This window comes from Sylvia atricapilla, chromosome 1 (genome assembly GCF_009819655.1).
Source record: "Sylvia atricapilla isolate bSylAtr1 chromosome 1, bSylAtr1.pri, whole genome shotgun sequence".
NCBI lineage: Eukaryota > Metazoa > Chordata > Aves > Passeriformes > Sylviidae > Sylvia > Sylvia atricapilla.
The window spans coordinates 101,100,026-101,127,178 of NC_089140.1; the positions used below are offsets into that span (position 1 = coordinate 101,100,026).

Genomic DNA, 27,153 nt, shown 5'->3' on the forward strand with positions numbered 1-27,153 from the left:
GAATGACTGCTCTGTGTGAGGCAAACTACATCCTGCACAATATTGCTTTCGTTATTTTCCACGTAATCAGTTTGGAACAGGCTATGAAAGTTTGATGTGGAAATGTTCTGTTAGAGAAAAAAAATCAGAAGAAATACACCACTCTGAACCAGCGGAACTGAAATAATCAAAACCTTAACACAGTTTTTTCCAGTCACTAGGATGGAAGGAGACTTGAATGCAGACACTGGAACAAGTAATTGGAAACATCAGTGCTTGCATGCTTAAGTGAAAAGATAAGCAGTATTTGCATTTTGTCCATCATCTTCCTTGTACATGTGCAAGATTTTATAAAAAAAGTTTGTCACAGAGAGCTATGACAGAACATGATGTAATTTTTTTTTTCTTAAAAAAAGAAAAGCACTAGAAATCAAAGGCAACCAAGATAACAAACATCTTTCCCAGAACATTTTTCTCAGCTACATAAGGTGTGCATATACCAAGGTCTAACACACTTAGCTGCACCACATCAAGTCAAGCTGTCCAAGAGCATACACAATTTTGCTTACAGGAGTATACCTCTTCCACAATTTTTCAAGTTTACAAGTAATTCCCTGTATTGGATTATGCTTACTCAGAAGTACAGATAATATTTTGTTTCAATACTACTGTTTGTTTTTATGACGTATTCAGAGATGAGGCAAGACGTAAGATTAAGTGCAGGGAAGCATTTCAGACCCCAAAAAATGCATTTTTTAAAACCTAACTATACATGGTTAAAACAGGTAGATCTGCCAAGAGTTGCATAAAATGATTATTTCCCAAAGGTGAGCAACTGAGCAAAAGGTGAGCAACTCAGCAAATATCAACTCTTCTGCATCATGGAATTCACTACGGGTGTCTGAATGATTCAACTTGCATTTTTTAATATCTGCTAAGACAGATTTATAAAAGGAGTAAGTTAACATATGTGAATTAATTACCCTTAAGAAATCAAAGAATAATGTTGACTCCTGGAAGACACCCAGAAGATCCAAAGATGGAACAGAAGGTTGATTATTACGCTCCTGCACAATCCAAGCAAATTATTAATATACTGAAAACATTCATGTCTGGCATTTGCACCTGCTGGATATCCAAATTATTCTATCCCAAAACAAGTTTGATAACCATCCTCTTAGTAGCTGAAAGCAGCCAGAAAACAGTTCATTTTTTTAAACAAATGGAATGGAAACCTTTTTTTTTTCTTTCCCAAGCTTCAATTACAACAGTCAAAGCCAGAGACTTAAGCAAATAAACTTCAAAATAGCCATTTGTTACAAGTAGCAAATTACCATGAACAATGAACTTGTTAAGAATCCCCTCTAAAAGCACGACACACACAAACAGGCTACCCAGCAGAAAAATCTGTTAACAACTTTATTTCTTTTGTCATGTTAAATATTATGGGACAGGACTGTTAAGGATGAATAACTCTCAACAATGCCTCACAAGGAATAAGAAAGAAATTCTGCCATGATATTAGCAAAGTAAGGTAAGGAGAAAATTTACACAGTAAGAGGCACCATTTCCCCCAGAATACCTCTTGTCATATTCCTGAATGAGTGGGATTAGCAATCTAATAAATCATTTGTCAAGAGGAAACAGCAACAGATAAAATTTTAAAGGATTATTAAAATAACATTTACAAGACTCTGAACAATTTTTGAATTCTTATTAAAACCACAGAAAGAAAGAACAATTCTTTATTTATGAATTTTCTTAAAGGACTGACTGTGCAACTGATACCTGCTATTGATGACTGAATGTACAATTTTGTCCAGCAGCTGAACAGTTTGTCTTTTCAGATTGTGTTTTCTAACCGTGCGAGATCATTAAAGGCAAAGCCTGTTATGATGCTGTACACAAGAACGGCTGCTCGGGCCGTACTACCCATGATGTGGTAGGTAAACAAACCTTTTTCTGGCCAAGAGAAAACAAAAAAAAAAAAAAAAAAAAAGAAAAAAAAAAAAAAAGGAAAAAAAAATAAAGAAGCTGCAGTTTTGCATGCTTCTCTCACTCATTCTTTCTACAAGATGAACTTCCCTAGAAAGAATCCAATGAAAATGGCTGCAATTACAACAAGAAGTGAAGGAAGAGAATTAGAGCCATTATCTCTGAGGGCCAAAGCTGTGGGTGATCCAGATTTATCCGAGTGCGCTACCTTTCTGAGCCTCAAGCCTTCATCCTGAGGGGAGGAAAAAACACAGATGGAAAAAAACCCATAAATACATCACTAGGATAGTAAAAACAACTCAAAAGGCCATATTTATTGCTGCATATTATTTAAAGCTTAAAAAAACTAAAGCTTAAAAAAAAACCCTGAACACATACAACATTACATGACACCAAAATCCAAAACATGAACATTGAAAACCGTATTTTAAATAAGGACCATGATTTCACTACTCTCTCTTCACTAGTCCCTCTGCTTAAAAGATATACCAGAAGTCTTGCTAGGCCCAATGAAGCATTCTGCTCTTACTTAATGTGTGTCAAAATTAAATAGCAGTAATTCCTTATTGTTAAGGAGAAACATCTGCTTTGTTTAGTGTCGATGTCATCAGAATAACAGGTGTGGAGATATCATATTATTTTATCATTCTTTAAAAGGCTACTATGGCCAATGAAATTGTCAGAACTGTTCCAAAAGCAAATATATAGAAAAGACATGTAAAGTAATGTATTGACTAGTTACTGGTCACTGAAATGACACCTCTACATAAATGTACAAGAAAGTGGTGTTTGCTTACCTCTTCTGCCCAAACAATTGCTCTTGCTCACTAGCTGTTTATAATACAAAATATTACTGCTTTGGATCTCACTTACTCACTATTAATGAAAGACAAAGCACTTTTAAAAAGCTACTAATTCAGAAGCTTTGACTTAAAGTAACTAAAAATCACCTTAAATAGGACCACTTCAATTAAGAAAATTATGCAGCTTTAATGTCAATCATGACAATCACAAAGTCTCAATCACTGACAAGTTCAAAATATATATTATATACAGGACACTAAAGTCCTATTATGAATCAATCTTGACATTCTAACACCTTTATCTACTTGCTGTAATATACATCTTTTGGCCTAATTACAAACCAGACCTTTTAATCAAGAAGAGTGAAACCACTTCAATATAAATGTGGACACAGAACTTACTCTCAGGTGCCGATTTTCATCTGTCAGCTTCATAATCTCTGCCTGAAGTCTTTTGCACTCCTCCACGAGCTTCCGTGTTTCAGTATCATTAAGTGAAACACTATGTGGTTTTGGCATCGGTCCATCCTGCTTAGATGTGTTCAGTACTGGAGCGGATTTGCTTGCATCTATATCATTCTACAAACATCAAGAATGATTTGAGAATTTACTTACCTAGAGAAAAATCATCCACAGCTTAAAAGTAAAACAATGAAGCTACTAATATAATTCAATGAGACTTATATTTACAGTAACATGAACAGACACACTGACAGCTCAATTCTGATTAGCTCAAGTACTAAAAAACCAAGAGACAATTGCATTTACCTGGTACTACACTCTACTGAGACACAAATTAATACTTCTCCTGCTTAACACTGACTCAGGAGGTATCCAAAACAAGGCATAAAATACACCAAAAAGCATGTGAATTTGGGGGTGGGATTTGGAAATAAAAGCAAGAAAGTAATCCCGCAATAGTAAGAAACAAAACAAAGTAAAACCAAAACAGGTCATGTCACAAACTCCTATGAAGTATGTGTAACACAAATGGTTTGCACTTTTACTGAAGGAAAATAAAGTGCTGCACAAACATGAAATTTAAGTCTCACAGGATCTGAAATACAAGTTACTAATTTTGAAAAGTCACAAAAACCTGTGAAAATAACAATATTAAAACTAACAATCTAATTCCCACAGCTCTGCTCAAAATCACACAATCATAGAATAGTTTGGGCTGGAAGGAACCTCAAAGAAGAACTAGTTTCAACCCCTCTCCCCACTATGGGCAGGGACAATTTTCACCAGATCAGATTGCTCAAAGCCTGATCCAACACCTTCAGGGATGGGGAATTTCTCTGGGCAACCTGTTCCAGTGCCTCACTACCTCCTGAGTAAATAATTTCCTCCAAACATCTAACACAGATCTTTCCTCTTTTAGTTTAATACCATTCCCCCTTGTGCTATCACACAATGTGCCCGTGGAGCTTTCTCTTCTCCAGGCTGAACAACCCCAGTTCTTTCTGCCTGTCTTCATACAAGAGGTGCTCCAGCCCTCTGAGCATCTTTGTGGTCCTTCTCTGGACTTGCTCCAACAGGTCCACAGGCTTCTTACACTGGGAAACCCAAAGCTGGACTCAGGACTTCTGATGGGGTACCACAAGGGCAGAGTACAGCAAGAGAGAATCTCTTCCCTTGACATGCCAGGCACATTTCTTGTGATGCAGTCCCAGATGCAATTGGCTTTCTGGGCTGTGAGCACACACTGTAGATTCATGTCCAGCTTTTCAACCACAAGAACCCCCAAGACATGGCAAGCCTGACTGCCAGTGAAGGTTGGGGCAAAGAACTCAGTTAGTAACACCTCAGCCTTCTCCATATTTGTCACCAGTTCCCCTTTCTTATTTATCAGGGGGGTTCACTCTCCTTGTCCTTCCTTTTCTGACATATTCCATACTTACAGAGTTCCTTCTCATTACTCTTCACAACATCTGCCACATCTCGTTTCATCTGTGCTTTAGTTTTCCTGATCCCACCCTGACACACCCCTAAAACCCTACGCCTGTACTTCCCAAGTCACGTGTCCCAGCTTCCACTGGCTGTTCACTGCTTTCTTACTCCTCAATGCAAGGAGCAGATCTTTGCTCAGCCATGCCATTTTCTGGCCTGCCTTCCTTGATTTCTTACACATCAGGATGGAGAGCTCTTGCATTTTAAGGAAAATGGCCCTAAAGAGTTGGCCCTAAAAGGGCCATAAGACCTTTAAGAGTGTCTGTAAAGAGCTGACTTTTTAAATTAAAGAGTAAGCTCCTCTGTCCCTAGGAACAGTTTCCTAGAAGAAAGTACAAAAGGAGGTAGTTTTGTATATAACCCATTACATTTCTCTTACTACATTACACACTTTATAAAATTAAAGCCCAGAAAGTAGATAACTAAGTGTCTTGATAATAAATGCTCAATCCTTATGTTTTTACTGTTTAACACACAACATAGGAAGCTTACACCTTCATCTCATAAATTATCCTTTACCAAAACATAAGGAAAAACAACAAACCAACAAAAAAAACCCAGACCACAAAGCAATCTCTACATGCCCTTCCCCCCAAGATTAAACTGAGATTGCATCTGAAAACTATAAAGTAGAAAAATAACAAAAAGATACTTTTTTAGCACTGCTCTCCATTGCTGGAGTTTTTTAAGATGTGGTTGGACAGTGTTCCCTGTTGGAAAAGATCTTTTACCAGATGGTATTTCAAGCCCCCTTTAAACCTGGGCTGTTCCATGATTCTACAAATCTCTAAAAAGATATACTGAACTATATATATACTGAACACCCCTCCTGTCTAATTTAGTACAAATTCCATCAATTCATTTAATCGTTAAATCAAATACGTTAAAAAAAAGTGAAATTTCTGTGCGATCCTACCAGTCAGTGTATGACAGTTTCTCATTCCTTACTTACCAGTTTATCATTTTCATTGGGCATTTCAAACACACATCTCAATTTGGAGTCCATCAACTCATCAGGTTTCGCTTCTTTCCACTAAGAAAACAATTAATAGAGTTATTTAACATGCTGGACTCATGCAAACATCTCAACAGTCCAGTGCTCTTAGCACTGGCCTCCTGTACAGCTGAATACTGTGCTTACCCTCCCTGCAATTTCCAGACTTGCTTATGAACAATGCTTTTTGTTCACACTCACTGCTGTGAAGTAATAAAACTAGAAATGGTTATTCAAGTCTGGAAATGAGAAAGTGTAAACTGAATGAAAGGATGGATCCATCAGAGGCTTGTATGAAATAGGGAGTGGACAATACAGTGGTTTCTTAACACACAATGACTAAGGGATAGAGCCCAAACCTGAAAAGGCCTCTTGGATTTCTATAATTTATAAAATCTCATGTTTATCCTTTGTTTCCCCTCTCCTTCTCTGCCTTGAGAGAACATCAAATGCACCTGTGTGTACCCAGGCATTCCTTCAAATAGTTTGTAGAGTTAAAAGCACGTGCAACATTGACCTCCCCCTTAGGACATACTTACGTGAGTCCACGCACAAACTAAAACCAGCACATCCTGAAAACTGAGGGCTTCATTCTCATTGTTGCCAGCCAGTAAAATCAGAAACAGGCACCTTACTTCTGAACAAGCACAAACCTACATGTCTTCTTTCTGGATCTCACATCAGACCAACCCAGCCAAAGAACTAAAGCTACAACATGTTCTAGTAAAACAGAAAATAAATCTACCATTTGTGCTGTGTTTAGCCACTTGGTATCTTGTAAATATCTTTCAAGACATATCTTAGTCTTGAAAATGTTTTAATTCATTATCATCCCATTCAACGTTTCACTTACACACTTTGAGTGAACCCATTTTCATACAGCTTCAGGCTTGCTGCTTGAATATACTCTTGATTCCTTCAAATTCAATCTGTTCATCTCTTTCAAATTAGCTGCATATAAAGGGATAATATGTCCATATTTTAACACTGAACTGACCTTACCTTAGACTCACTATTATTTCCATTCAATAACCTCTAGGTTAATCACTACAGGCAAGTTCTAAGAACTGAGCTTGTATCTCCTCTTATTAAAAACTCTGTGACATTTGAAGTCACACTTGTTCAGAGAAAACCCAAATCATCTTCAGATGGATCATTTACAGTTACACCTGATTTTTTAAGAAAAAAAATACAACAGCCATTTTACTCTACTTTTACTTACCACTGCCTCCATATCTGTAATATTTGGTGGTGCATAGGTTGTTTGTACCATAAACTTGTGTTTACTCTTCTCATTTGGGTCGTAGTCAAAAGGCTGCAGCATTACTGTTCCAAAGGAAAAAATACAACTGATTCTTCAGCTAATCACTACAGCAAGCAGCTGTCCACTTTAGATTTATTCTTCATTGAACAAACACTGAAAGTTAAAATGCAAAGGCAGTGCAAACACTGTAGAAAAAGGGACTAAGAGGTCACAGTCTGGTGTGGCTGACATGATTATTTCTGTAGCTATCATAGGAAAAGGCATTTCATATAAAAATATGAACAAACAGATCCTGTAAAAGTGACCAAAAAAATTACATCTAAATATGTGTATGTGGCAGTAGGCTTGCAACTCAATCCACCAAAGGATAAGGACTCAGTGACCTGGAAAGATAAATTATTTGGCAGTGTACATACACCTGTCTTCCACAGAATGGGAATTCCAGTTCAGTATATCTTTTTGCAAAATTAAGAGAAGCAGAAGCAGCTTCAGAAAATATACGAGAAAAATTACATGGAGTCCTGTAACAGTTACCTGTATATATACCTATTTTATAGCAATGAAAAAACTACGGCAGAGATACTGATATAGCTAGCAAAATGCAAAACAGAAGGAAAAACATTAACAAGTAACAGTAACAAGCTGAGAAGGAACAAGAGTAACATGCTATAATAAGAAGAAAAAACCCAACAAAAAGCAACTGCTGTTAACAAGTTAACAAACAATACATGACAAGATAATAAATAGTAAATTTAGAGAATCAAGGTAAAGAAAAACAGCTCTTATGGATTTTGTATTTTTGGAAATTTTTGTATGTTTGGAAAAACATGACTGAAGAAAGTTACTTGGTGATTCACAATTGAATATAATAAATTATTAAAAAATGTCAGTGGACTTCCTTAAAATGACTGCCAAATCACATCTCAGACAATGAATTTAAAAACTAGCTTGGCTCTGAACCAGCATGATGCATTAAACAGGCTGAAGACAGCTAACACTACCTCAACATTCAGTTCTGAACATAAGAGCCTCAACCCACAGTATCCTATAGTTATTTCTCTCTGCACAACAATGTGAAAGAAATCTATTTTCAATTGTATGAAAGATGACTCAGCACAGAAAACATTCCATTCAGAGGCTAACGAGATAAAGTGGGTCATTAGAGAAATAATCTGCACACGTATCTTAGCAAATGACCCTAAAGAAATTATATGCCTAAAAACAAAAAGATGAAGCTGACACTTTGGGGAAGAGAACTTGGTTCTGAAAAGCACTGTGGAATCACTGCAACTAAACAACTGAACTTGAAAACATCTTGAGGTCACTGTAGATGAATAACTGCATGAGAATCCAGTAATACAGAAATAGGCACATCAAAGACTTCCTGCTATGCCAACTGAAGACTCACGCCGTGTGACATGTTTCTCTTTACTGGAGATCCTGAAGCCACAATATTGTTTACAGCACCAGTACTGACTCATTTAAAAAAGCCCAAAATATTTAAAGCTTTAAGAGGATGATTTGTAACTATTTGAACACACAGGATGTAATCCCTCAATCTATTCAATTCCCTGAAGAGAAATGCCAGCAAGATCTTGATTGTGATATCGAACTATCCACTGGAAAAATCCCAGATAGCAGATCAAACACACAGCTAAGGCAAAATGGCTGTAAATTGTAGCTGAAGATGGAAATAAAGAAGTTTTTGACTACTTGAATCTTAAAACAATTCTCAGTAAAATGATCTTTCATCCCTAAGTCAGGGAATAAGTACCACATGTCCAGATGCTAGATTTCCCATGGTAAGCAATAAGAAGGTTTTTCTACAGATCACATTAGACTGGAAAACTCCTCCCAGGAAAGTTACTCTAAGGTTTTAATCAATCATAAACTTTTCTTGCTTTCTTTGCATCATTTGAATGTATCATCTGAAGATAGTTCTACAGCTTCTTTTAAACTTCCCAAAGGGTGTAAGAATGTGAATCTGAAAAGCTCTAAGGATTGCTCCATCATTTCCCTTGTGCTTTGCTACGGAGATCTCCAAGGGTTCTAAAACAATTGGTTTTCTAGGACCTAGGAGATCTAGGAGTTCACACCTGTATTCCTTCTGATCTCTACAACCTGAATTGCCCTAATTCTAGAAATTCTACCACAAAATAGTCAGGAGAATGACCTACAAAAATAATTTACCAAATCTGAAGACTAGTATCTAGTATCTAGTCCTCCCATTTTCTTGAGAAAAGCAACTAGATACAATTGTAAACTATTTTTTTCTTAAATGCAATAAACTATGAAATGTTACACATTAAGCACATCAGAACAGCCAAGAAGTGCTCTACTTCAGGATATAAACATAAATATAGTAGTCCTAGGTAAAGGTACTGTTATTGTCACTGCTCATTTTCAACTTGCTTTTCCTCCTTTCAGAGAACCACAGATAAATGTGACAAAGGCAAATATTTCTATAGGGAGGATTTTTTCATGTATCACTGCAGCTCTACATCAAGTTGCCATCACACTAATGAGGGGAATCCTTTTTATTTAAAAATCAGAAAGTTTTAAAAAGCTAACATACTTCAAACAGTCTTTAAGATCAAGCATTAGGGAACTGCATCAAAGGCCCTAAAAACACTTAACCCACAACTGCATATATTTGTTTCTACCTGAAACAATTACAGATGATCCTGGGTCAATAATTCCACTGTTTGGCCTCACGCAGTATCGACGAGGTGCTGTGGTCTTCACTTTGAAGCATACTTTTCTATCTGATGGATTTCGTAGTTTAAGATTTGTAGTTACTACATCTGTAAAGGGACCTGAAAAAAAGGTTGGTCGTTTTTAAATATGCATGTAACTCTGAAGAAATCTGTTCATACAGTACAAGTAACTCTTAAAATATTATCTTGCTGCCAACAAACTGCTAAAAGCAGGTTAAATCATACAGCTGTTAGGCACATACACGGTGTAACATGGAAAGAGTGCTCTATCACCTTAGTTATACCAATATACATTACAGCAATCAAGAACTCTTAAATACTACAACAGGCTCAAACTGCTGGCAAGTGGTTCATATCTGTACATGCAGCTCTTACCAAATCATTCTTACCATTTGAAATACCTAGAAGGTCTTGGTCACATTCTGAATTGTTCTTCAAGAATAGAAGCGAAATGTTTTTTCAATTGTTTAAAGAAAGAAAACACTGAGACTAAAATACAGTCACTGCTCTTGAGATTTCAATTTCCGTTGGCTTCTGAGCTCCTACAGATTTGACAGAACAAGGCACCAATCTCCTCTTTTAAACACAAAATAAGCAAGAGAAATGATACTCTGTTTATTACTGAACCCCAGAAAATCAAGAGTTGCTATTGTAATTGTAGTTGCTATATTCATGTATTCAATGCAGTGTACTCTCTAAACTGTATTTATGTTAAACCTTCAGGAGAGGAATTCCTTCCAAGTCTGGACAAGAGGCATAATTTCAATATCACGCTGTAAAAGCACATCTTCCAGCAGAGATCACCTTCATGCAATGCCACACAGTAGCAGCACAAAAAATAAGGTTCAGAGCATTCTGAGCAGTGTTAACCTCCCTTATCAATGTTTATGTCATTGGAAAGCAAGACTGAAAGGACTCTAGAAAAATGGTATTTCATATGAACACGAAATTTATTCAAGAATATTCCATGTGTACATTAACTTTTAAGAACCTTCTTTTTGGTTCTTTAAAACTCCACATTAAATTACTACAAAATAATTTTTATCAGTATCAATATTTGTCAGAAAACACAACAACTTTTCCATTAAAAAACTACAATGAAAGCAAACTTCAGATTAAATTGAAAAATATAAGTGATATGAATAAGTGGTAGGGTACAACAAAAGCATTAATCGCATGAGACATAGGAAGTCAATTCTCTACTAAACACCTTATTCCACAGAGGTGTCTGCACTTCTCTGAAGGAAATAGTTCTGCCCACTATCAAACACATTACTACACTAGAGGGCTCACTATTTGGCTGATGCCTTTATTTCTAGAACTTATTCCAAACACTTGATTTTGAGAGAGCCTTAAACAGTCCTAACACAAAACACAAAGACACAAATACATAAAGACTACAAAGAGAATCACTGAGAACTAGAATACTGAGATGTAGATGAAGATACATGTGAGCTAGGCTTACATTCAGTGAGGTTCTTCTGACAAAATAGGAACTGGTTATTACTTGTCTGGAACTTCACTCCTGATCTGACTTTATATGGTGGATGAAATAAGTCATCCTCTCAATCCAGGCAGATTTGACACAGCCCTCAGGATTTACAAAATTACTTGAAAGCTTCCTGCCACTCATCTCTTTTGATGGTTATTGCAGGATCCAGCTGTCTTTACCTATAGGGGAAAATCCAAAAACACCTCCCATCACCCATACCACAAACTGAACTAAAACCAGACAGCTGAATACTCTTCTCATTCCAAGACTAGTGATCCACTCACAATACACAAAACATGTATTTTTTTCAAGCTACACACACATTTCTGAGGAAGTTATTCTGGGAGTTTTACTAACAACACCTAACCTATTAGTCATCTAATAACCACTGCTTTTGCAGTGCTCAGAGGCAAACAGCACCTTGAATCTCACTTTCAAATTTGTGAGTTACTTTTTTATAATTGCAACTCTAGGCAACCTGAGGAGCTCTGCTTCTCAGTCTTCTCAACTACTTTTACTAAGGACAGTCTGCACAAAGGAAAAAAAGACACAGTTCAGAGGCTCATTTTGAAAAGCACAGTCATCAAGAAAAGGAGCTATACTATTCAAAACCAGCTTGTTTCAAGAAAAAGGAACAGTGAATTTATAAACTGATGATAAACTGGTTCTTCAACAAAAATAAAAGATGTTCTGTTTCTTTTGAGACATGAAAGGTCTCCCCATGCCTGCCTTTTTATAGTGTGCAATAATGAGACAGGATTCAAAACATTCTTCAAATTACTCTGATATTTACTGTCACCTTCAACACCTCAGATAATTAAAAGAAATCTGCTTTTCTTTCTCAGGTACATGAATCCAGTGACCTCCTTTGCATTTCCTGGATGCTTAAAAAAAAAAAAAAAAAAAAAAAAAAAAAAAGGGCTTTTAGCTCAGGGACATTTTTTAGAATCAGACATTTCAGAGGTGACTGAAATCATTTTCAAGGTCTAGAGGATGCTTATGACAGCTTTACCTTTCACCTGCTTTCTAAAAGCTTTAAAGAAAATAGGTCTATAAAGTCTCTCAAGACTTAAAACCACGAGATTTAATAAAGAGGCAGTAAAAAATTAGTACACAAAAGGAAAATATGACTGAATCTCACTGTTCCTGCAGATCCCAGCTGTTTGGTAGTTTAGTGGCAAACCAACAGCAATGGATCTGAGCAGGGACAGGCAGGGACAGACAGAAGGATAGTAAATAATTGAAAAAAAAATCTAGTATCTTTCAGAGGAGCCACATGATCTAAGTTAGCACGACATACCCTTCAAAAAAGAAACTGCACACCTGAAGAAGATTCTAGAGTTCAGTATTATGCAAACATAAGCACCATTACCTTTGGAGTGGGAAAATGAAGTACAAGCTGGCAGTAACAGCCTAACTGCCAAAGCCTGAACTACCACCATTCTTGAGGAAAAATGCTGGGCAGGGGCAGAAGAACCAGGAAGGAGAAATGTTTGGATCATACTACACAGACTGCATGTAAACAAGGAAAAGAACTGGCAAAGATGGATACAAACATTCTGCTCACACATCAAAACGGACAAATGCACACCCACTTCATCTCAGTAAATATTCAGCTACACCAGGCCAGCATTATCATCTCAAAAATAGCATGGCACCTTCTGCTTGCATGACACTCAGGTCCAAGCAGATTTTTATTTAAGCACTTAAATCTCAGACAGGCTTATGTCTAACTGTACATCGAGAAGCTGTGGTAATTCAACTAGTAAAATCCTCAGGCTATATAACAATGTAACATGAAGTCTAATGACGAGAGGTCAGTGCTTTCTAAACCTGTAATCTCAATCTAATAACCTCTGGAAGTCAAGAGTTACTCTAGAGGGGACAGTTAATTTAACAACTCTCTTAGTAGTGTAAATTCAAGACACCAATTACAGCATCTTCCTGGAATGAAGGTTGTGAGAGTGCCAGTTTGTCCCAACTGGTTTTGAATGGAGCAGTGACAATCCATGCCACAAGTTTTCCTGTCACTTTGACTTACGAGGGCCACAGAAAAAAAAGGACAGACACCTGCCTAATCACACTCAGAAATACCAGACATATCCAAAAAACTTTATGTGCTGAGTTTCTATTTCAGCTATCCTGCAGTGCAGTCACCACAACATTAATGCCAGGGTTGCCTCTGGCAACTACACAGCTTGGAATACAGCAACTAGTGGGCAGGAAGAAATGCCACAGATTCTGCAGAGCCAATTTCTACTGCTGAAACAGTGCCAAGTTTCCCAGCTTGCCACAAGCTCGCCAGTTATGCTGCAGTAAAAACCAAAATATTCATATTACTGGACAGGTAGGATGCATACAGAGATCTTATTCATCAACAGTGCCATTTTCACTGCAGATTCAGGTCTCCTTCACTGTCCTAGCTTCAAAATCCATTTTTCTACCATATGAAATGGTCAAACATCAAAGAAAAAAAGAAGATGTGAACAGGCCTTCCTAGTGTGGGAAGAAAGAGCTTAGATAAACTTATACAGGCTTGGTACCACCAGGAAAGTGAGACCCATGGCGGTATCTCCAGCTGTTGGCAGTACAGAGTGAACAAAGCACTTCTGAGAAGGGGGCAGGTCTGGTCAGCAAGAAGCTCCATTCAAAATTAGTAAGGCTGTCATAATGTACACAAAAAGCCTGTCTTAAAATACCACCTCTACCAAAAACTGGGTAAAAAGAAATTATAATTTTATTAAATTACACAAAATCTTTGATAATTAGAAGGCAAATCACTTGTAGAGTTGCACAAAAATGAGTATGAATTATTAAACAAAATCAACAGCATTTTACGAAACAGCTTAAATGTTAAGCATATTGCCCTCTTCAATTTAAGACAATGAACTGTAGCTGTGACAGGAGCCAATATCTAAGCTGAGTCTGCCAGAAAACACTCGTTTATGCATTGAATTGAAGTTTATTTAAGCTGTAAATTGGCACAGCAAAGTGATACATTCAGCCACATCTAAAAACAATGTAAGTACACATAAAAAAAGTACAGACTGGCAAAAGGAATTCAAACTCCTTAAAATGTGTTACAGTATAACTTCAAAAACTAAGGGGATTATATGCTTTAAGTGGAATGCTGTTTTTTCGCAGCTGCTGCATCACCTTTGAATTTGCAAGAGCACTTGAAACATACAGAACACTTCAATGCACCTTAACAAAAACAAATTCAGACCAGGTAGTTTTCTTTGGGTGCACAATAAAGTCAGGTTGGGCAGACAAAGAAAGCTCACTTACTGCATTTGACAATTTGAGCCCTAGTAAATGAGAAATAAGTTTAAGTCAGCAGAATAAAAACTAACAGTGATATTGTAAACCAAGCAAGACAAATTTTGAGACCAAGTAAACTGACTTTTTGGATAGATCTAAGAGGAACAGAGTAAAATCTTCAGCAACTCATTCTGCCAGAATCAAATGTAACAATGGAGTAAAGAAAGAGTAAGTAAAATTAAGAAAGTTCCATGTAATCTCTATTTGTATGATGTAATACGGAAATTTTTAATTAGGCCAAAATCTAATTGTTTTTCTTTCCCATCATTTGACATAGCAATCACAGAATAGTGGTGGCTGGAAGGGACCTCTAGAGGTCATGTGGGCCAAACTCCCTGCTCAAGCAGGGATACGTGAAGCCAGCTGCCCAGCACCATGGCCAGGAAGCTTCTGAATACATCCAAGGGCAGAGACTCCACAGCCTCCCTGGACAACCTGTGCCACTACTTGGTCACCCTCAGAGTGAAAATGTATTTTCTCATGTTCAGAAGGAAGCTCCTGTGTTTCAAGATGTGCCCATTGCCCCTGGTCAGCTCATGGGCACCCATTTCCATCCTCTTTGCATCCTCCCTTCAGGTATTTTATACACCAGTAAGATTCTCCCAAGCCTTCAGTTTTCCAGGCTGGAGCAGCCCTAGCTCTCTCAGCTTTTCCTCACAGGAGAGATGCTCCAGTCCATCATCTTGTGGCCCTTCTGTGGACTCTCTCCATTATGTCAATGTCTCTCCTGTACTGGGGAGCCCAGAACTGGACCCAGCACTCCAGTGCTGAGCAGAGGGGGAGGATCACCTCCCTCAACCTGCTGGCAACATTCCTCCTAATGCAGCTGGGACACCACTGGCCCTCTCTGCAGCAAGGGCACATTGCTGGCTCATGATCAGCTTGGTGGCCACCAGGATGCCCAGGGCCATTTCTGCAAAGCTGCTTTCCCAGCTGGTCAGATCCCAACCTGCACTGCTGCTTGGATGGCTGTTCCTCCCCAGCTGCAGGACTTGGCACTTTTTGTTGAGCTTCACAAGGTTCCTGTCAGCTTGTTTGTCCACCTGCCAGCTTCCTCAGCACTCATGTGTGCATTCCACCAGAGTCCTTGGACTTACCATGTCTAGCTTACTTAAGTATTCCTTGACCAGATCATCTTCCATCAGAGGTACTGAAGAAAAGACATCTAAAAATGAGATATACTTGTGTTCTGCAGCAAGTCAAAACTACCCTGACTATCAGATAAGAAAACTGATCTTAAATATATACAAAGCACTTTATTACTCAGAATCAAATTTTATAGTACTTTCTGAAAAAAGCATAGCTGACATAGCTGAAAAAAAGAGAATGTTGTTTATTTCCATAAATTCATTTTAAGAAATTAATATTCTTGAAAATATGAAAATTTTTCTCTATGAAAAAAAATCTGAATATATAACATGCATTGCCAATGAGCATAACTCCTTCCTCTTGAAATACCAGAACCGTGACCATTAAAATACCTTCCCCAACTAGAAGAAAAATCCCAAATCCAACAAATCACCTACATTAAAATTATTCATGCTCTATGAAGCATAATAGCTTAGGTTTCATGGATTAATACTTAAACAGGGATATGAATGATCAGGAATAATCAGTGGATGAAGGTGAGAGATTAATTATAGCTACAAATAACCATGGCTCCCAGGAAGATATTCATATATTAGAACAGCATTACAGAATCTTTCACTTCTTATTCTACCCTGGCACTTGAGAAATAGTTATATTTTATCATCAACCTGAATGTAAAATACAGAATGCAGAAGAGGCTTTATAAGAAAGCTGACACACCCCAATGTCCACAATTCCTGAGGGCTGATTCCAGGCTACCACTGTTTACAAGGGGTAACATCAGATTTTATCTGATCTCCCCACGATGACATGCTGTCAGCATTCATGCTGCTGATGTGTCTATCATAGATTTTTCTTTCTAAAAAATGCTGAGACAATGCCCATTTTTTAATCCTAAAATAGCTCATCTTCCTCTGTCAAAGGGACAGAGCCTGCATATGGCTACAGAGCTTATTAGAGGCGCTTGTGCAGACACTGGCACACATGCTTTACTGGGGGCTGGTGTAGGAGAAATGGGAGCTGAAACCTTTTGCCTGCCTTTCTGACAGAGAAAAGACAAAAATACAACACCAGTGACATTTCAAAGCAGACAAAACATTTCCTTACATATTTTTTCTAGATCAAAACTTCTTATTCACCCCAGCTTGTGACTGAAATGTTGTTAGTAGCCAAGAAACCACAGTAAAAATGCAGTGAGCATCTATCTCAAGGGTAAAGTACAGCCACAGATCATTACCAGGAATTCTGGTCAAGAGAACATTATTTTCTTTATATATTACATAAAATACAGACTAAATGTAGACTGTCCTGCATTTAACATTAAATATGGGCAATGGTTTTTTAAGCCTAACAACAGCAAAACACCACCAGTAATAAGATGCTCTAACACAAAATAACTTAATACAAAGATCTTACTGCTGATGTTTACCTTAAGCTTTAAAATCTAGCAATCTAGGCCCAAGCCAGTCATATATGTCATTTCTTGATATTTCTCCTATTGAAAGAGTGCCACTACTAAAGAACTGCCTGGTTACTAACATCAAAGGGATGCTAGTAACTTAACCTCCATAATATTGTGAATCTCTTACTTGCAATTTAGCTTTACTTGATTACCTCTTGCCAAAGACATATTAAGAGCATACTAAAATTGGTAGCTCTTAATTCTACTAGGATAAAGTCTTCAGGATCTAATAATAAAGTATTATTCATGCCAAAGCACTGCTGAAATAACAAGAACAGCAGAAATATTTCAGTGGTGTTAAACTTGAACATTTGAACCATCAAAATATCCCCCCAAAGTCCTGAAGCAACTAATATATATATACACATAATCTTTCAGTATAGATTTAGTTCAGTAAGGGCTATGTTATAAACCCCTCCTGCTGCAGCAACTCTTCTCTTTGCTTGCATAAGATAGAATAACTAGTGAGTTTGACATTTACACAGGTTCTTGAATTTCCAGAATACTAACATATTTGATCAACAGAAATAAATAAACAAGTAAATTTTCCCTTTCCTTTTTCCCTTTAAACTTGCTTTGTATTTAACCTGCTATAGCTTACAAATGGCTTCAGTGAGGCTGAAAAACCCAGATGTGCTGCTTAAAAAATTCAAATATCCAGCAGCTTAAAATTCATATGCATAGTCATATAAGAAATCTCCCATTGGATACACCTAACTGATCTGCATTGCAACATACAAGATACTCTTCAAACTGTATAGTAGTAATCAGAGCACTTGTAATCATCTCAGATGACAGCTGTAGTGGCACATAGAAAATCAGTCTTCCAACAGAAGACCTGATCAAAAACTCTTGCCTTGCACTTTTCCCAAGGTGCTCCAAGAACTGGCTGTCAGAGGCCAGACACAAACATTGAACAGACCAGCAAAGCTCCTGTGCTTTTCACTGGTTTCCCTGCAAGCAGTATCCCAACAGTGTAACAAAGTAACTTCAAAAATCAGTCAAATTCCCAAGTCTCCCAGCATGGACAAAAGCCCAGAAAATTCTTAAAAAAAAAAAAAAAAAAAAAAAAAACACAAAAAAAAACACCCCAAGTTTTAGCTGTTGGACTGCTACATGGCATCCAACCCTCAGCTCATAACATAGAGCTTGGTCAAAACAGACTTGTATATCAGACATTAAAATCTCCTACAGACAGGTCTAGCTGACACTGGACTGCCTCCCAAACACACCAATAGACCACTGAAGTTTCAGGGTGACTTTTCATTCTCTGGAGCACAGGCTACAGGTCTCCAATTCATTCCCAAGCCACTGATAGCCAAGTACAGCAATTTCCTACAGCCATTCATGTCAACAAACACCTGCTTCGAACAGAAGTTGCATTTAGTCGGTCTGGTCAATCAGGCAGGACCACAAACTCCACAGCCCAGTTCTGAGCTGAGCTAATGCAGCCACACTTTCCAGGACCAGTCAGGTCACTTCTACAGAAGCAGCTGAGTTCTAACCTGAGCTATAACCCAGAATATGCCTGGTAGACAATGAGTGGACATTCAAATTAAAAAAGCAAACAGTTTTTACTTTCAGTGGGTCTACTATGTTTACTGGCCTTATTAGCACCTTAAACATGATAACAGGTTAAATTAACGTAATAACCCCATGGACTAGAATTATTAGGTTTATTTCACATATGAAGCACTTACTCCCATGTATGTGATTTTTAAATTCATGGATATCCCTTTTTACAAAGGAAAAAAAATAAACATATCTCAGTCAAGCTATTCTAATGTCTTGGAATATAACACAACATATCTGCTCTATGTAGATTTGTGCACCATGAATGTCCTACCAAACTTTCAAGAACATTGTCAACTCATGACCTAGGAGAAGCTTCCTGAAATCCACACAAAACTATTAATTTTCTAAGATGGTATCTGATGAATTTAAAACTATTTTTGCCCATGTGATTTTTAGAAGATTGGTTCAGACTGACATGATTCAGGTTCAGCTAAGTTTCTAATGATCTAAATACATTCACAGCCTCTTGAAGCAAATTCATTTTTACACCAATCCTATCCTTTCATCTAGATAGATTTTCTTTTCCCCGGTGCTTACCTTGCTGATGTATTTATAGATAGCAATCAGATCCCCTTTCAGTCTTCATTTTGCTAAGATTAACAAGCTAAAGCTATTCTACTTCACTTGTGTTAATAAAGTTGTCTTTGCATCATTCCCATTTGAGTTCATTTTATCTGACTAGGTGTAGCCAGGGATGCATTCAGATGAAGCTTCATCAAAGCAAAAAACCTTGACATTAATACTTTCCTCACTACAAAATTATAGTCCTGTATTTGCACCATTTAATGACTTGTCACATTCACAATAAACCCATGATTAAGTACTAGTCACTAGTTTTACTTCTTTTTCATCACTTCTAAGAAAATGTTTTATTATTAGGACACATCCAATTTTTTTGTTTTGCATTCATCACATCTCCTAACCTTGCCTTACCAGTGAGCTGTACCAGCCCACTCTCACCCATACCAAGGTCATTAAGGAAAAATGGAACAGATTTCCCTCAAAAATACATCAAAATGTGATGAAGCGAAGGAGTTAGTAACAGCCAATATGGCTTTACCCTGGGCAAATCCTGCCTGACTGATCTAGTGGCCTTCTATGGTGGACATCAATGGACAAGAGAAAAGCTATGCATGTCACCTACCTGGACATCTGCACAGCCTTCAGTACGGTCCTTCCCAACATTCTCACCCCTAAATCAGACAGATATGAGTTTGATGCATGGACTGTTAGATGGACAAGGAATTGTCTGTGTGGTTCGCTCAAAGAGTTCCAGTCAATTCTGGAATGTTCAAGTGGAAATCAGCAACAAGTGGTATCTGTATCCCTCAGATATTGGGACCAGAATGATTCAGTATCTTCATCAATGACACTGAGTGGAAGTCACATCACCCTTGGCAAGTCTGCATGTGACACCAAGGGAGCGATGCATTCACTGGAGGGAAGGGATGCCATCCACTGGGACCTTGACAGGAATGAAGGGTGGCCCCGTGGGAATCTCACGAGGGTCACCAAGGCCAGGTACGAGGTCCTGCACACGGGTTAGGGCAATCCCCAATATCACAGATGGAGAAGGTCTCAGATCAGACTGCCATATTCCACCTGGGACACTGCATTTTATTCCATGTTCCATCTACCCCAATGTCTTTATTCTTTCCTCTAAAGCTTTGCTTACCATTAAGGCCAGATCAATTCAAGCACTGGAGTGTCAAAGTAAGATTTTAATCCAAGTAAGACCACATTTTGAGAAACAAAGGGGAGAAAAATTCTGATTTGGCTAGTTTTTAAACTTGCCAACATTTCATGCAAACACTTATTTCTCTTTTTTATTTTCTTCCTCTTTCATGTTATTAAACACATGAAGTCCTACAGCAGGATAATATTCAGCACACTATCTTCATTCACAAGACCTTGTTCATACAGGAATGAACTGAAAATATCTATTTTCCTTTGCATAACCATCTATTTCTAAATACTTTCAAATACTAAAATGAAATATGACATCTACATTGCTAAATTATTTAAAATGTCAGGAAATAACCTGACACAATCCAAAACAACACTAAAAGGCAAGAGAAGCTAGAGGCCAAGATAACCACACCCGAAGTCCTACCACCTTAAGAAAAACAATTTTAATTTGTGTTTATGCATTTTTATTTTCAAAAATACTACATCAGAAATTATCTTAGTAGAGTAATTTTGCTGATTTTTTTTTTTTTCTTCTTAAAGACATTAACTTACACTCACTTATCAGGTTCATCTGACACCACAAGCCTTGTAAACTGACAACTTCCAAACTGGACGGTGTAACACCCATCTAATTAGTCAGGGTTAGTTTTCCACTTATCATACAACAAGTTCTCTTCAGAAACTTTTTCTACTTGAATTCATGGCTTGTAAGGGAAGCATGTAAAATCCTATAGCAACTGATGGTCACAAAGGTCTGGTTAACAAACATCTCCCAAAGATGAAGTTGGTCAGAAAGTAAAACATTCACAATCCACGGTCAGGCCAAACCAGGAACAACTTATATTTCCACAATGGACAGTTGGTGCACCAAATATTCAGACCTATTTACAGATGCAATAAAACAGCTCCTCTCAAGCTTTCTACTTTTCAACCTGGCCTTGAACAAGAGTACACTGTTCATGCATAATACAGCATGTTTTTATAATATTAATAAAAATGTCTTGCGGTGATCTAGAACACCTGCCTGTGCTATCAACAAGCAGCATGAGTAGGCACTTTATAGTAATTACAATGCAAAGGTGAAGCTTTTATGCCAATAATCATTGGTACACACTAGAAGGACAAGATGTGAGGCTTGGATAGTGTTTCACTGTTTAGTGAAGCAACAGCAATATTAAGTAAAACAGAGCCCTGTAAAATTCAGGTAAAGGACAAAACTTCTAAATCTTCACCGCTGTATACCTCTATCACCACTGGAAAATATTCCATAACTGAATCTTAAAACAAACTACAAACTAGTTCTGCCAAAATATAATCTAATACTATAATACACCTGACTTCACAGATCAATATAACTCCCTTTTTATGAGGCAGTTTTAAACGCAGTCTAGCACAGTGCTAGAGATGATTGTATAACACAATACCACCTAATAAGCAACATCGGGTAAAAAACATTATCTTCTTTTTTCATCCTCAACACATTCCCATAAATCATCCTGTGCCTCAATCTTCATTAATATGTATAATTTAGAGATATTAAAATACTAAAAAATACTACATTTGAACTATGAAACAATGAAATATAGGAAGAGCAAACAATGCCAAGAACCACTCTTGTATTTAAAAGAAAAAAAGACAGACTATGTGTCGTGTACTGAGTCACTTTGTTGCCATTATGCAATTCTCAGCCAGCAAAAATATTAACTTAAATGAAACCATTCAAAGTATCAGAAAGTCACAACTATATTAGTAATCACTTACAACCAGTTTTCACCCTCTACACTCCCACTGTTTAGTTTCAAAAATGTTCCTGAATGAAGATACCAGAAAACTGACATCCCAATCACCTTTTTTTCTACCCTGTGTTAGAAAATCAGGACATCACAAATTTATTGGAACTTTGAAGAGAGTGAAAACAGGCATAAAATTTGACATAATTAAGATAAACACAAGTAAGGCAGTAAGATCACACTTGAGAACTTCAAACTCTGCCTACACCAAAAGGCATCATAGGCCAATTCTGGCAACAGACCTTGAGGGCAAGGGATGCATTTAACATTGAGCTATTTTTGCCTTTAAATTCCACCTTCTCGATTTGCAGCAACACATAGCCCATGGCTTTCAGTGTTACCAATAGCAGTGTAATGATTACAAAATAATCTGCAGCAATATTTTTGTATTATTTAAAAGGTTGTCGAAATCTGCATTTCAGAATAAGCCGCAACACTTGAGTGAATGCTCTCTGCCTCCCATGAAGTCATTTGAACACACACCAGCTGATAGCTGATTTTACACACTGACAATTCTAGACTCTGATTCAAATCAACAATCAGAAATTAAACGTTCTCTGTCCCACTGAATTCTCCTAGTAACTCAACCCATCAAAAAGAAATTTTACTGCACACAGACACATTTCAATTTTCTTTTCCTTTCTGCTAAAGGAAAGGAGTGGCTCATTATCTTGAGATGTTTACAAAGGTAACATAACTGGGCTTCACACTTGTAAAAAAGAACTTGAGGAAAGGATATAAATTTAGAATATTCAGGCATTTTTATAACCTTGTGTTGCTAGTCAGACCCCTCTGAATCACATGAAATTCAAATTCTGAACACTGTCTACTAATCTCCCAAAGCTCATCAAATCAACTAGTGTTGATTTTCAATTAGGTGTTGCAGAAGCATGTCTTATGGCTGATTTAAACATGAGAAGGTTTTTAAAGGTGTTTTTAGGTTTTTTTTTTTACAAAGGACCATAATCCAAGACCAACTTAAATCTATGTTACTTAAATTTCAAAACTGGCTTCTCCAGCTTAAGGAAGAAGGAGTTTCCATAAAAATGCTACAAATTTTTGAACTTAAAACCTCAAATGTTGCTATTAAACTACATGATGGCTTAAAAAAAATTTAAAAACCATATTTACTCACAGGGCACCAACTCCAGATTCCCATAATCTTCACAAAAGTAGAGCTACCAACAACAATTACATGTATGAGCCACATGAAGAAGACACCAGTAAGAAGCAGATGTTCCACTTTCCAAATGGGTTGCATTTAAGTGTCTTGTGTTTCAATTCTTCCTATGCAGTCCTAAACAAACTCCAACAGCTTCAGGTTTCAGAAATTAAACAAAATACTTTCAAATACTACAGAAAGCCAACCTGCAGGAGCAATATGGCTGAAGAACCTGGGTACAAGACCAGAATTTTGCAACGAGGCAAATTCTCAGTGCTCCACACTGAGTGTCTGGAAGTGATATTACGTAGTTTATCAACTGCCTCTTGGTTTCATCACTTTTAAGTACAACTTTTCCTCTTGTCACATCTGCACAACGCTATGAAAAATACTTATTTGTTTTGTGGTTTTTCTTAAGATATTCCTGATAGTTTCAGAATCCAAAGAAACCTACCTATAAAGGGGGACAGAGGGAATTTACCATGACCCAAACACTATTAATGACTGGAATTTCTAGGACTACAAGGACTATAAAAACAGGATTGCAATCTTGGACACCAAGGGAACCATGTCATGTGTTAGATACCACAGGACATGTTTTTTAGAACTCCCCTTGAATCATGCTGAATAAAATTCAAGGATAAATGTATTACAGACCTTATTTTTGCTGACAGAGTAAATTAGGTTATATTAATAAAAAAAGCAATTTCATCAGGCAATGATGAATTTAAAGCCCTGTTAACAACTTCTTAAGATAAGTACTACGGATGATTTAATGAAATAGTTGTAAAGGGGCACACTATTCCACTGTTACCCTAAAGGTCAGCAAATCCATTACAACTTCCTGAGGCAAGAAAACCAACAAAATCATTTGTTCAATTCAAATGTTTAGACTTAAACTGGATCTTTGTTACATATGCATCAACAGTATTAAAAAGAATAAAAACAGACGATTGTACCAATAAAATAACTTTGAATAACCTGCTGCACTGAAAAAAAATGTAGTTTTATTCTTTTAACAAAGTTTTATGCTTTTCCTACACTATGCTACATTTATTGTAAGTCATATATTCTCTTTCTTGCTAACCAATTACTTTTTAAAAGGTGACACTCAGAATTCCCTACTGCCAATACTGTATTCTTCCACACAGTACTTTAGAACCGGATTAGTTTTTGGCTCACAAACCATTTTAAACACCTCTAAACAATAAACAGAAAATATTTCTTGAGAGTGCACTCGATGCTCTCTCAACTGATAGCACTTTCTATAGTATATTACTTCAATAGTACAGTAATAGAGAGTGCTGCAGTCTCATTATGCTTCGTATTTTGTTTTTGCCTAGTCTGCTCTACAGAAATTTTCCTAATATATGCATTAGCCTGAAACCAAAGTTTATGTCTGAAGAATACACATTTCATGCTCTAAGTGCATAAACACACAGCACAATGAAGATCACTGACTGACAACAGCTTCACACAGACAAAATTTCTAATCTAGTATTTACTCTAACAACACACTGCTTCGTATCACACCAGTATGGCTTGGTTCCAGCTCAAAGACATCTCAACATTTGCAGGCTTTGAATTAGACACAGTATTTCATTTTTTAATTAAAAAAAAAAAAAATTAAAATAATTCATTTTCCCCCAACTTGTTTTTGCATCAACCTGTTCTGAACACAGCATACGGAAATGTGAGTGCAGCCAGACCGGCAGCATTTTAACAACAAAAAGTCAAGTGAAAATGACAAGTTCCTGCAAGGGTTTTGACTCTGTGTATGAAAGTGCAATTTAAAAAAACTTAAAATTGAAGCTATCACGAAATTCATATGCATAATTAGATGTCAGGGCATAATTGATTTGACGGATCAATAAAACAAGTATAGTTTGCTAATTTATCTAAATGCTGGGCCTGACCAAAGGTATTTTGGGGGAATACAGTGGTTTTTTTCTGACACAAACATTCATTTGTTCTAGCTGTCCGTGGAAGATTTTTACAACATCATAAATTCCACTCTGTCCTCTAAAACAATGAAAAATGAGCCTACTAAAAGCGGAAAACAGAAGAATGCACAGATTAGGCACGTACATGTGCTGACACTAGTCACAACATTTAAAAATATAAGTTCGCATAGTATTAACTACTTAATGAAAAAAAAAAAACCCTAATACTGATGATTCCAAATCTGAAAGGTTCTGAGATTTTTCTCAATGCCCTTTACAGGTATAACACATCATCACAAAAGCTACATGTTCTGTCATGCTTTTCTTTATGTCCTTGCCTTAAACGATCACTTCGTTTTTGGCAGATCCTCTCCTTTCACAACTATCTAATTCAGGAGGAGAGAAAACCACAGTCACACACGATACCAGCACTAGCTGGGACCTATTTTGACAGCAGCACGTCAGCAGTCACAGCCATGCGGTCGGCACGCAACACACAGCACACATAAAACTTCCGAAAGGCACGCATTCCATTTCCCTCATTCCCAGGGAAGAGGCGAGCTCCCTGTTTAGGTCCTGATAGCCTGCCTGAGACATGACAGCTCCGGGGAAAGGGCGGGGAGCCCTTCGCCGGGCTGCGGTGCACCGGGGCGGGTGCCGGGCACCGATGGTGCAGAGCCGCACCAGCTCCGCCCGGACACCGGGGCCCCAGCACGCCCGAGAGGAAAAGTAGGACAAGGCCAGACGTTAGGGGAACCTCGTGAAGCCTGGAACCTCGCAACGCTTCCACCGCCCGCTCCAGGGCCTCTCCTGCCCGCTGCTGCCAGAGGGAGCCCGCACCGCCAGCGACCGGAGAGCGACACCCGCGCCCCCGGGCGCCGCTGCCCCGGGGCCGGGCCTGCGAGCGCGGCGGTGACACGGCGGGCCGGGCGGCGGTGACACGGCGGGCCGGGCGGCGGTGACACGGCGGGCCGGGCGGCGGTGACACGGCGGGCCGGGCGGCGGTGACACGGCGGGCCGGGCGGCGGCAGCGGCAGGGAGGGGGCGGCCGATGGCACCCGGCACCGCGGATCCCCGCGGGATCCCAAGATGGCGGCGGCCGATCCCGCTGGCCGGCTCGGCGGCGCCCCCCATCCCCCGGCGGGCGGGCAGCGCCCGGCACCGCGGCCCGCCCGCGGGAGGCAGCGGGGAACGCGGCGTCCGGAGGCGGCCCGGCGCCCGGGCGGAACGGGACAGCCCGCCGCTGCCGCCCCGCTCCCTTCCGCCGCGCCGGGTTCCCCCATCCTCACCTTTGAATTTGAGGTCGGTGGGCGGATCGAGCACCAGGATCTGCTCGTGCTTCGCCAGAGCCCCGGCGGCCGCCATCTCGCTCGCTCGCTCCGGCGGGAGGAGGGGCAGGGGGGAGGGCGGAGGAGGCGGAGGAGAAGGCGGAGGAGAAGGAGGAGGGGCGGAGGGGGCCGGCGGCGCCGCCGCTCTCTCGCGGCGGGCGGGCGGTGTCTCGGCGCGGCTCTGCGGGCGCTGCCGGCGGGGCGCGGGCCGAGGGCGGGCGCTGCCGCTGCTGCTGCGCGCCCCCGAGCGCGGCCCCGCGCCCTCCACACCCCGCAGCCCCGCCCCCTGCGCGGGCACGGCGGCGGCGGCGCGCTCCCCCGGCTGTCGTTGCGCGCATGCGCCCGTGCGCCGCGGGGTCATCTCAGCCGTACACACAGGCAGATAGCGGTATGGACACGGACACACGGACATTCCCACAGAGCTTTCCTTCCCGCTGAGGCGGCTAGAGCGAGTCAGAATCCCGGAGTCAGCTGGGTTGGAAAAGAGCTCCGAGATCATCAGGTCCAACCTGTGACCGGACACCACCCTGTAAGGTAGAGCACGGCATTCAGTGCCACGTCCAGTCTTTCTTTAAACACCTCCAAGGGACCGTGACTCCA

The 27,153-nt window shown here is 39.1% G+C and overlaps 1 protein-coding gene across 1 annotated transcript; it reads right to left on the bottom strand.

The window, feature by feature from the left end:
* Window positions 1–1,385: 1,385 nt before the first annotated feature.
* Window positions 1,386–26,698, bottom strand: VAPA (VAMP associated protein A). The gene is made up of 6 exons (XM_066329013.1): window positions 26,515–26,698; window positions 9,649–9,801; window positions 6,944–7,047; window positions 5,680–5,760; window positions 3,180–3,356; window positions 1,386–2,206 (listed from the first exon to the last, which is right to left on the bottom strand). The coding sequence occupies exons 1-6, from the start codon at window positions 26,588–26,590 to the stop codon at window positions 2,048–2,050; spliced, it is 750 nt and encodes a 249-aa protein (XP_066185110.1). The 5' UTR covers window positions 26,591–26,698; the 3' UTR covers window positions 1,386–2,047.
* Window positions 26,699–27,153: the final 455 nt, after the last annotated feature.